The following is a 12,225-nucleotide window of genomic DNA, read 5'->3' on the forward strand; positions in this document are numbered from 1 at the left end:
GTCCCTCTTCGAGTCCAAGGTGGCGGTCACCCCTCTGCCGGCCGTCAATGGGCATGTGGCTGACCTGGTGTCTCAAGTAGCGGCAGAGGTCGCGAAGAGGTTGGCCACCACAAAGAAGAGCACGAATCGCAGGGACGCGGACAAGTCCTTGAAGGCCTCACAGAAAGGGACCGCCACCATGAAATGGCTTCCATTCATGTCCAGCTTCGTGTTGGAGAAGATGTGCAGCTTGATCAAGATCGGATTGAGAACTAAGAAAGGATTCAAGGAAGTCCATCCGACTGCTGTGGCAAAGGCCCTGTTTGAACACTATGGTGTCTCCGTGTGCTCCACTCAGGTGTACAACCACCTTAGGAAGTGGAGGCAGAGGTGGCTCACCATTACCAGGCTTCGCGATCTAAGCGGCACTCAGTGGTGCGAGGATAGCAAATGCATCATTCTTGAGGGTGAGCACTACTGCGGGAACGTCGCGGTGAGCACGCTGAGTCCACCTCACTAACTCTTTTGATGAGTGACGAGAAGAACTAACATCATTGTCCTTTCGTATCGTAGGATCACCCAAAGGACGCGGAGTACGTGAATGTGCCCATTGCGGACTACAAAGAGATGCATACCATCTTCTTTTTCGGCCTCGCCACCGGCAAGTACGCCATGGGATCCAATGAGCCCCTGGGCTCGGCTGCAGCTACTCCTTCACCTGAGCATGCTGAAACCCAGGAGTCCGACACGATTATCCTCGATGGGCCACCTGAGAAGGCTGCCGACGCGCCTGACAAGGCGACCACCGACAAGAGGAAGAGAGGTGCCTTCTCCGACGATGAGCTGGTGGCCTTCACCAACATGACTGTTGCTGTGAAGGACGTCGCACATGCCATCAGGGACAACAAGCCCACAGACATGCACCCTGACCTGTACAATGCAGTCATGGACATTCTTGGCTTTGCCGAGGATCGGAGGATCTCATGGTGGTGCTGAGCCACCTCGTCGACCACAAGGCCCAGGGTTGCAGCTTTGTGGGCATGATCGAGCCATAGCGCATCCTCTGGCTAAGGAACTACCTTGCCAAGTACCACTGCAACGTGTAGTGGTGCCCTTGAGGGGGTGGTTTAGGGGATGTATGCACGGAGTTGATGACCTTGACGATGATGCTGGTGATGTACATTTTGGCAATAGCGAGGGTTGAAAGACATTTGATGGCCCCCTTTTGTAACTATGATGAGGTGGTATATACTAACACCTCAGGTGATGGTGAACTTGCGGTGTTAGGATGAAACCCACTTTTGTTGTGGTGGTAGGATGACACCATAGTAGTGTAGGATGAACTTGTGATCTACTTTTGGAATGATCATGCATGGCCTGTTAGTTTATCATTTGCTATCAACACTTGTATAGTTCTATTGCTCTGTTATGAATTGGTTCATGGTTGTGATCGATTACCTGTTCTTCTTATGCCGTGCTAGTTGTATGTGGTGTTCCGCGGACGGGTTCGAGGAATCTGCAGCTCATGAAGGATCTGTCAAGACAAAGTCAGTGGCTACTCCAACAACATCTACCGAGTGTATGAAACATTGGAGGAGGCACAACAAGAGTATCTCACCTTCCTGGAAGATAAGTTCCTGGCAGATCAGGCCATCTATGAGCCAGTGCCTTTAGCACATCTAAGAGGAAGTGCATGCTCTACAAGGAGCACCACCGGAGGTACGTCATAGTCGGGCCAAAGATTACATCATCGTCTTCCTCATCGTGGTGATCGTGAGGATCTTGTTATTCTGAATGATGTGTGATCGTATGTAACATGCTATGACATAGTATTCTCACCCTATTTGAATTGTGATAAGGATATGGAACTGTGATGTGTGCAACCAAACAGCTGATTCGTGTTTTCGTGTGTGCAAGTTGGGCTGGAAACAGGCAACCAAACAATGAAGCCTCACTTCTCTACCCGGTGCAAAAAAGGTTGGCCCAGGCGACCAAACAACATTCCAAACCTGCACCATGACCCGTCTGGAAGGAGATATGGATTTGTTTCCACTGCACCACTGATGCAAAAATCTAGCACAAGTAACCAAACGCGAGCGCCATCGCGCACTGCAACTTGGGGCAACGAACTACTGCAGTTCTTGTGCACGCATATGCATTGAGTGATAGTACTAACTATCCCTACGTACCGCAACCAAACAATAATCATTTAGCCAGAAACCTCAAACTACATGCAACCAAAGACTGAGGTCTGTTTCACCTAATGCTGGCATGCCAAAACTGAAAAACTAAACAAAGAGCAACCAGACAGACACTTCCAGAATCCACAATTCCGCGTCACGGGTTGAGCCCGTGAAATCCAATCAAAAGCGACGAAGCTTGTGATCTTTGCTTAAATGGGGACACGGCTGCACAAGGCACAAAAGGGTCCAAACGCCCTTCACATGCGCTTGTTCCATGTGAATTGGAGCAATTATGCGTCGCCTGTCCTATCCTACCCGCTCAAATTCTGGTGATCATCTCCCAAACCACTAGCTAAGGCTTTGGCCATTCGTACAACCAGTTCTCGGATATAAAGCAGGCAGGAGGAGTCGAGGCTTATCAGCTTCTTCTCAGCTCCTAGCTAGGGGAGCTGCGCAGTTATGGAGCTCTACGCCATGAAGAAGAGGACGTCGTTGCTTGTGCTAGAGGTGCTACTGGTACCTGCTCTTCTTCTTCTGCTACTCCTTCCTCCTGGTGCGAAATGCCATGGGTCCCAAAGCGGCGGCGGCGGCGGAGGAGCCAACCTCACAGTCACTGGCACCGTGTTCTGCGACGCCTGCTCCTCCAGCTCCTTCTCTAACCACAGCTACTTCTTGCCAGGTACGGTAGTATACTTCTGTCGCTGGTATGCACATGCCATTATGCAAATACTACTATGTTCCAGTGTTAGGATTTGGGAAGATCGATACAGCATCGATGTTAGGCCTGCGAAGCCCCTATTGGTTGTTACCAACAACTGCATTGTTGTCTGGAATTGCTTCGTACGAATGCGAGTAGTCGGTTCTCACTGTTGTTACACAGCTACTACGAGGAATTTGTTACAAACCTTCATGAATGGATTGATTGAGTGAATACTCTGTTTTCACTATTGTCGCACTGTTACGACGAGGCTCAAGAACTGATAATTTTGTCCAGTGAAATCTGTCTGCATTTCACCAAGCTCCTCGAGCATGTTCTGACGCAACTTCCTTTTGTTGGTCAGGCGTCAAAGTCAGAATCGACTGCATGCTCAGAGCGAACTCCACGTCTAAAGAGGAGATCAAGATCACCGCCGAGAAGTCCACCAACAGCCACGGCGCCTACCGGCTCGACATCCCGGCGATCGACGGCCTCGGGTGCACCACCGGCGGCGAGGTCATCTCCTTCTGCCGGGCCGCCGTTCTGGACAACCCCTCCGCACTCTGCGACGTGCCGGCTGTCAGCGCCACCTCCAGCCACATCAGCTTCTCGACCCAGGATCCCAACAACGCTTGCATCTACAACCTCAACTCTCTCTACTACAGACCGGGCAAGAAGGACGCCAGCGGCCAGTGCGACGGCGCGGGGACCTCGATGGCGCCGGCCGCGCTCAACACGTCCTTGTTCTACTGCCCGCACTGGCCGTGGCCGCCCATCCCGTTCTGCACGCCGCGCCCATGGCTCCCGCCTATCCCCTTCTTCACGCCGCCACCGCCGGCGTTCCCATTCCCTCTGCCGCCGATACCGTTCTTCACACCGCCTTCACCGCCACCGCCGGCTTTCCCTTTCCCTCTGCCGCCCTGGCCATGGACACCACCAGCGGCGGAACCTCCACCGGCCTTCCCGTTCCCTCATTTGCCACCAATTTTCTCAACACCGTCTCCGCCACCGCCGCCGCCACCTGTATTCCCGTTCCCTTTGCCGCCGATTCCACACCTACCTCCTTTTCCGCATTTTCCGCCACTGCCGTCTTTGTATTCACCACCGCCTCCTCCGCCCCCGCCACCACCTCCGCCGCCTTCGTTTCCTTGGCCTTTCCCGCCACTACCTTTCTTCCCTCCAACTTCAACCCCTTCGATCCCATCTCCTCCACCTTCAGTGCATTATCGCAAAGATCCAAGCACCTGGTCCTCTTCCCAAACCAAACCTTAACTATGCATAAGTAAATAAATATAAGTATATGTGTAAAGTGTATATTCAGATTGTATACAAAGGACTCTCTATTGGGAGGAACTGAAAGAGACGATTTACGTTCATGTAGCTATAAAGTTTAAGGCAACAAAGTAATATTTTCGAGGAACCTCACAAATATCCCCATCATTTATAATGCAAAAGGACAAGACAAGTACTCTTATGTTAACAATGGATCTAGATTCATGGGTTTACAAGATCTTTTTCTCTCAACAATGATGACGATCATGTTATAGATAATAAAGTACACACAATTGTTTTTCTTTAGCGGTAACATTTATATGGACAACATATCTCCAAAAACATGAAATTGAGAGGAGAAGTACTAAAAGGGCAAGCATGCCAATTTTTGTCACTTGCCCCGAAGTACATGTTCTCCATTATCGATATATGCATGTATACCAAAAGATGTGGGGTGCCATTATTGCCACTTAGCGGTAATGTTATTGTAACATTGTTGTACCCTCCAATACCGCACACATGTACACATATCAAACTACTTCATGTAAAAACATACACATACCGATTTATTGCAAACATTTATTTATCGTGCGCATCCGGCATGTCTCTCATCTACCTACACTTGGCGTGGTCAAATACCTCATGACATGGGCAAACAAGGCATTACCAAACTTGTGACATACAATAATTTAAAGCAATGCAAAAGAAATCATAATTTACTTCCAGAGCATGACAAGCTATAAAAGTACCAACACAATGATAAATGTGTAACATGTTGATTCATGTAAATGTATCCATGAACTTTCATGTTTCTGGCATAATATTTGCACAAAATATGAGATTCTCTACATGTTTTACATTGATTTATTGGGATTTGCAACAAAACCCCCCTTCGGTTTTTAATGAAGCAGAACAAGCAACCCCTATTATGTGTACTAGATGATACCCGCATTGCATATAGATATGTAACATCCCAAACTTTTCAAATTTTGGAATGTAAAACAATTAATAATTTAAGTTGATTGAATTGCTTGACTTGGTTGAAAATTATGAATGAAAAGAAACTTTTGAGGACTTGATTCAAAGGAGAAAATATAATTCATATTCTATTTTTTTATATTATAAGAAACTAAAACTTTTAGAATTGTTTTCTTAACTTTGTGAAGTGGGTTTCAAACTATTCAATTTTGGTTGTCTCTTTAAACATAAAGTCATTTATGAAAGTTTGCCAAATGGCTCTACAAGAAAATATCCGAAGGTTTAGTTTTCAAAATGTTGACAAACTTGTTCTACCCAAAATAACTTAAAGTCTATTTTTACTTTTTCTCAATAGCCATCTAAGGCATTATATGCATCATAACATTTTTGTAATTTGGTTTTGACCGAAATTAATTTTATAAAGTCGCTTGAGTCATCTCAACTTCAATATTAAAACCCATGTTGAAATAAAACGTACGAATGGTTTCAGTTTCGATAAATATTTTAATCGCTTGATTTCAATAAATTCAAATTATGTTTCTTGCTTTTCTAAATAGCCTATACGGCAAGTGTGTAAAAAAATATACTCTTGTATTTCTATTTTTGAACTGCAAGAGTAATCATTAGTTTCCAAAAAAAAAAATCATACTGGAGTGATTGCAAATTTTATTTGAGTCAGTTCGGTGGCCTAAAACTTAAACTAGAAATTAATAAAACATAAAAAGGAAAATAAAACAAAACAAAATGAACCGGCCAGATCAATCAGCTTCCGCTCATGCGCGGTTGCGCGTGCACGCGGCCGTGCCGGCCTAGCCAGACACGCAGCAACAACTTCAGTCCAGCGCATCAACTCGCCCGCCCGTTTTTTTTCTTTCTCCTGACATGTGGCCCCCCCCCCCCCCGTCGTCACCTACCTCTGGACGTGAGTCCTGGACGCGTACGCTTGTTCGATCTGCCCACGAAAATCGCTCGGTTTCGCTCAGAATTTGTTGGCCCGTTGCCACAGAAATCCGCATATAAATACCTCAATATCGCCGCCGTATCTCCCCCTTTGAAACCCTAAAAATAGCGCCGCCATTCCGCCGGTTTTCTTCGTCAAAGTTCCGCCGCCGCCACTGCCATTGGAGCTCGGCTGAGCTCGAACTCGAGGTTGCAGAGCCCCCGACTTCCCTTTTGTTTTCTCCCAATCTCTCCCTCTCTCTCAACCGCGTCTTTCTGACTCTTCCTCCCCATCTTCAGAGCACGGAGCCGCTCGGGAGACTTCGCCGGAGCATCGCCGGATTTCGACGAACACCCACACGTCAGCGCCGTTTCGGTAAGGAGATTCTACCATCGAGGACACCATCAGAATCGCCGTGTAGCTCCACGCCCTGTAGACCACCTCGCCGTCGCGGAAGACCACCAAAGCCCTACCTTCGCAGCAGCGCCGTCGTCATCCCCTCAGCGTCCTCGAACTGCCCCGTCGGTAATTGCTGTTTGATGTTCTCAAGCATGAATAGATTAAGACAAATAGGTTGTAGGCTATTAGATCTGAATCCAAGGGTCCCTGTAGCGTAATAAACTGAACCCGCTCGGACTTGTATTTCCAATCGATCGATCACTGCATATGTGCTAGCTGACTTAAGACTTTGAAAATTCATAACAATAAATCTAGAGCTCCGTTTTAGATGATTCTTTTTCCATTGAGTTCGTAATTAAGTTCCCTGCAACTTTCGTGTAGAAAGTTTCTCCATCCGAGAAACTTTTTCTGACAACTTTTCGGACAAAATTATTAAAAGACCGTGAAATGTTAAATCTTGTAAAATTCATAGAAAATGTTTCGTAACTCCGAATTTAACAAATGATATACCGTTGGATTCATAAAAATGAGAAGAACACCTTGGTACTGTTAGTTTCTATTTTTACAAAATTTACAGATTTTTCAATTTATAACTAGTGTTATAGTATTTTCAATGTATCATAAATTTGGTAAATGATTTTATTTTGATTCCAACAGGAAATTAAAGATAAGGATAATTTCTATGAACTAGTACATGTTTATAAAATTTACGAAACTATTTTATACAAAAGGTTATTGTTTGTGTTAAATTACCTATTTGAAATTCCTATTGAACAAACAAATCAGCTTGTAAAGTATTTTCAAATATAAATTTATTTTTGGAGCATGCATGCATTAATTTATTGTGTGTTCTCTCTGTTTGTGCTCTCTAGATATCTATTGTGATTATTTTATTGTCTAGATCGTGCGGAGTGTAACATGAAGAGCGCGAACGCCAACGACAATTAAGGCAAGTTGAACTTTTGATCATAACAGATCTATTGTTTTCCTATATGTGTGCAGTAGGATTTTAGTACAAGTACATGTGTAGGATTGTTATTGATAGATTGTGTGCTAATGCTATGAAACCGTGTAGGATAGCCATATGTTTATTATGATTGGATTCATTGCTCTTCAACCTATGTTTGATTGCTTGGATACGCTTACTTTATAAGTGGGTGGAATATCATGTCATGGGTATGTATTAGTTGAAAGGTTAGTTTTAGTCGACAAAATAACAATTGGATGATTTGGGGCGGATATGAATAGTACTTGAGAAGGTTGTAGGTCGACCGACATGGTAAGGGCTTTGAGCCGGACTTACTGACATGTATAGGTCGAGTGGCATGCTAAGGGCAGAAAGCCTGACTTACTGACATGTACACTAGTTGATGGCAGGGTGGCATGGTAAGGGCGTTGAGCCTGACTTACTGACATGTTCACTGGTGGTGAGTGGCATGGTAAGGGTGTTGAGCCTGACTTACTGACATGTTCACTGGTGGTGAGTGGCATGGTAAGGGTGTTGAGTCGGACTTACTGACATGTACACTGGTGATGAGTGACATGGTAAGGGTGTAGAGCCCGACTTACTGACATGTACACTAATGGATTGGAGATTAGCATGGTAAGGGTATTGAACCTGACTTACCAGCATGTGTAATGGAAGAAAGGAGATTAACATGGTAGGGGGGCTGAGCTTGACCTACTCACATGTGCACTAGAGGAGTTCGGAGATTAAAGTTGCTGGGATAAAACTAGGACGATACTATGATTGTTTTGTGCAAGATAAAATAAAAGTTTGAACCCTCACCTTGAAAATGTACTTGATAGATTGTTATAAGTCTCTAGTGATACTCCCCAATACATTCAATGTATTGACCCTGCGTGGCTGCAATGTTTCATGTTGCATGTAACATTGAGGAGAGAGTGATATTCCATATTTAGATCGCGAGCTTCCACTCAGCATGTTCGCCTGTGGCGTGATGGAGCTCTTTGCTTTTATTTGTTTTCCGCTTTGAACTCTTTTATTTGAGCTAGCCATGAGCTATGCAAGTTGTAATAAATATATTCTGGATCATACACGTTGTAATAATGACGCATTTGCTATTCTGTTTATTCATCGAACTGTGTGTGCTAGCGAGTCGATCCAGGGACTAGCACAATATGCACAGAGATCCAATCCTTACTGGGTCGGATCGCTTCAGATGGTATCAGAGCATTGTGTTGACTGTAGGTTCGTGACCCTAGGTTTGGAATAATAATAGGATGACCTTAGGATGAAAAATCTATCTAGTCCAGTTTTTATTTAAAAGATCTTTCATTTTGAACTTCTTGTATTCTTATCTACTTCACCTTCAAAAGAATTTCCTCTTACCTTAGATGGTCCAGATCTTGAAATCCATCAAGGAAGGACTGATGATGTCCGGCCATGTCCCTTAAGTGTGAAGACCGGTGCTTCATCTGTTATTACTCGACTCAGCATGAAGCAACTTCATGGAAGGCCAACAAATAACTTGGAGAAGACATTGATGCACATTTGACAACTCCACAGATACATCATAACGGTAGAAGAAGTTGAAGCATTGGAGGCAGAAATAGAATAGACCACCAATAATTTTAGCTTGTTAGACCAACGATATTACAATAACGTTATGATCTTACTAAATTGTGGTATGACCATACTAGATTATGTTTTTGTTTGAACTAGTTTGCTTGATGTAATGAATGCTTGTTAGATGTTGTTGTAAGATGATTTGCCTTGATCTGATGTGTTCGGGTCGGAATCTTCTGTAGAATCTTTCTATCTATTCTCATCTATACCCAACCCAGCAAATGTTTTCTCGATAAAACATCATGAAGATAACCTTAGCAAAACCAACCTTGTTGTTCCTTATCAAGATGAAGAAACGAAGAGTGTGAGATACGCAAAACCCTAGTTAAGGATCGATAGAAATGTTTTCAAAACAATTCAATAATAGGGACTGAAACATTGATTCAATACTCCATGATTTTTTTTTATCAAACTTGGGAGGTTGACCAAGTGTTAGAATACGAGATTCAATAAATCAAATACGGAGTAATGATCTGGGTGCAGGATGGATTGATCACCATTCCTACTACTCTTATTATTCGCTTTGGTAATGTTGACTTTGCGAATCTAGAGAGATATACCTACAAAAGAGATGTCGATGATAAGCCTAAGCCCTAGCGTGGATAATATTATACCCTTATAGCAGGCAAGTGCTGCCAAGCGTAGGACTACAATGAGAATGAACATCCAATACAAGATGAAGATAGTGGAAGACTGTCGATGACACTAACAAGTAAGAGGATGAATGATGTCGTGAAGTCCTCTCATTTTGGTCTCCTGATTGACCCGAAGAGTGACCCCTAAGTGTCAAAAGTAGTTCAACCACCATTCCATAGGGATTAGAAGCCTAACCATGAGGAAAAGCCTACTGAAGTCATTTTGAAAATATATGTTGTTCACTATATGTGAATAAACAACAACCTAATAGATATTAACTTAGAAGCCATAGATGTCTCCCAAAGATGACCTGGTGTCAAGTCATATCCTAGGATGTGCTAAGTCATACCCAAGATAAGCTTAGCCTGAACCCAAGACATAAGACAGCCTACAAAAGTTTCTTTTAAGGGTGGTAGCCCACCCCAACATATCGCAAAACCATCTTTCTTTCTAGCCTTTCTCGAATCTCGAGGACGAGATTCCTTTTAAGGGTGGTAGTCTGTAACATCCCAAACTTTTCAAATTTTGGAATGTAAAACAATTAATAATTTAAGTTGATTGAATTGCTTGACTTGGTTGAAAATTATGAATGAAAAGAAACTTTTGAGGACTTGATTCAAAGGAGAAAATATAATTCATATTCTATTTTTTTTATATTAGAAGAAACTAAAACTTTTAGAATTGTTTTCTTAACTTTGTGAAGTGGGTTTCAAACTATTCAATTTTGGTTGTCTCTTTAAACATAAAGTCATTTATGAAAGTTTGCCAAATGGCTCTACAAGAAAATATCCGAAGGTTTAGTTTTCAAAATGTTGACAAACTTGTTCTACCCAAAATAACTTAAAGTCTATTTTTACTTTTTCTCAATAGCCATCTAAGGCATTATATGCATCATAACATTTTCGTAATTTGGTTTTGACCGAAATTAATTTTATAAAGTCGCTTGAGTCATCTCAACTTCAATATTAAAACCCATGTTGAAATAAAACGTATGAATGGTTTCAGTTTCGATAAATATTTTAATCGCTTGATTTCAATAAATTCAAATTATGTTTCTTGCTTTTCTAAATAGCCTATACGGCAAGTGTGTAAAAAAATATACTCTTGTATTTCTATTTTTGAACTGCAAGAGTAATCATTAGTTTCCAAAAAAAAAAAATCATACTGGAGTGATTGCAAATTTTATTTGAGTCAGTTCGGTGGCCTAAAACTTAAACTAGAAATTAATAAAACATAAAAAGGAAAATAAAACAAAACAAAATGAACCGGCCAGATCAATCTCATGCGCGGTTGCGCGTGCACGCGGCCGCGCCGGCCTAGCCAGACACGCAGCAACAACTTCAGTCCAGCGCATCAACTCGCCCGCCCGTTTTTTTTTTCTCCTGACATGTGGCCCCCCCCGTCGTCACCTACCTCTGGACGTGAGTCCTGGACGCCTACGCTTGTTCGATCTGCCCACGAAAATCGCTCGGTTTCGCTCAGAATTTGTTGGCCCGTTGCCACAGAAATCCGCATATAAATACCTCAATATCGCCTCCGTATCTCCCCCTTTGAAACCCTAAAAATAGCGCCGCCATTCCGCCGGTTTTCTTCGTCAAAGTTCCGCCGCCGCCACTGCCATTGGAGCTCGGCTGAGCTCGAACTCGAGGTTGCAGAGGCCCCGACTTCCCTTTTGTTTTCTCCTAATCTCTCCCTCTCTCTCAACCGCGTCTTTCTGACTCTTCCTCCCCATCTTCAGAGCACGGAGCCGCTCGGGAGACTTCGCCGGAGCATCGCCGGATTTCGACGAACACCCACACGTTAGCGCCGTTTCGGTAAGGAGATTCTATCATCGAGGACACCATCAGAATCGCCGTGTAGCTCCACGCCCCGTAGACCACCTCGCCGTCGCGGAAGACCACCAAAGCCCCACCTTCGCAGCAGCGCCGTCGTCATCCCCTCAGCGTCCTCGAACTGCCCCGTCGGTAATTGCTGTTTGATGTTCTCAAGCCTGAATAGATTAAGACAAATAGGTTGTAGGCCATTAGATCTGAATCCAAGGGTCCCTGTAGCGTAATAAACTGTCCCGCTCGGACTTGTATTTCCAATCGATCGATCACTGCATATGTGCTAGCTGACTTAAGACTTTGAAAATTCATAACAATAAATCTAGAGCTCCGTTTTAGATGATTCTTTTTCCATTGAGTTCATAATTAAGTTTCCTGCAACTTTCGTGTAGAAAGTTTCTCCATCCGAGAAACTTTTTCTGACAACTTTTCGAACAAAATTATTAAAAGACCGCGAAATGTTAAATCTTGTAAAATTCATAGAAAATGTTTCGTAACTCGGAATTTAACAAATAATATACCGTTGGATTCATAAAAATGAGAAGAATACCTTGGTACTGTTAGTTTCTATTTTTACAAAATTTACAGATTTTTCAATTTATAACTAGTGTTATAGTATTTTCAATGTATCATAAATTTGGTAAATGATTTTATTTTGATTCCAACAGGAAATTAAAGATAAGGATAATTTCTATGAACTAGTACATGTTTATAAAATTTATGAA

General features: G+C 43.2%; 1 protein-coding gene and 1 long non-coding RNA gene across 2 annotated transcripts; both read left to right on the plus strand.

The window, feature by feature from the left end:
• Positions 1 to 2,518: 2,518 nt before the first annotated feature.
• LOC127300188 (uncharacterized) lies at positions 2,519 to 4,279 on the plus strand. The gene is made up of 2 exons (XM_051330274.2): positions 2,519 to 2,841; positions 3,224 to 4,279. Exons 1-2 carry the CDS (start codon positions 2,622 to 2,624, stop codon positions 4,129 to 4,131), a joined length of 1,128 nt encoding a protein of 375 aa, XP_051186234.1. The 5' UTR covers positions 2,519 to 2,621; the 3' UTR covers positions 4,132 to 4,279.
• Positions 4,280 to 6,056: 1,777 nt separating this feature from the next.
• LOC139831302 (uncharacterized) lies at positions 6,057 to 6,775 on the plus strand. Its single transcript, XR_011746001.1, has 2 exons — positions 6,057 to 6,258; positions 6,349 to 6,775. It is a non-coding gene; the product is annotated as an uncharacterized lncRNA (long non-coding RNA).
• Positions 6,776 to 12,225: the final 5,450 nt, after the last annotated feature.

This window comes from Lolium perenne, chromosome 5 (assembly GCF_019359855.2).
Source record: "Lolium perenne isolate Kyuss_39 chromosome 5, Kyuss_2.0, whole genome shotgun sequence".
Classification (NCBI taxonomy): domain Eukaryota; kingdom Viridiplantae; phylum Streptophyta; class Magnoliopsida; order Poales; family Poaceae; genus Lolium; species Lolium perenne.

What these genes read in the sequence shown, in the direction of transcription:
- LOC127300188 (XM_051330274.2), top strand. Translation starts at nt 2,622, where the DNA reads ATGGAGCTCTACGCCATGAAGAAGAGGACGTCGTTGCTTGTGCTAGAG. An exon ending in CCACAGCTACTTCTTGCCAG is followed by an intron (nt 2,842 to 3,223) that starts GTACGGTAGTAT and finishes TTTGTTGGTCAG; the next exon opens with GCGTCAAAGTCAGAATCGAC.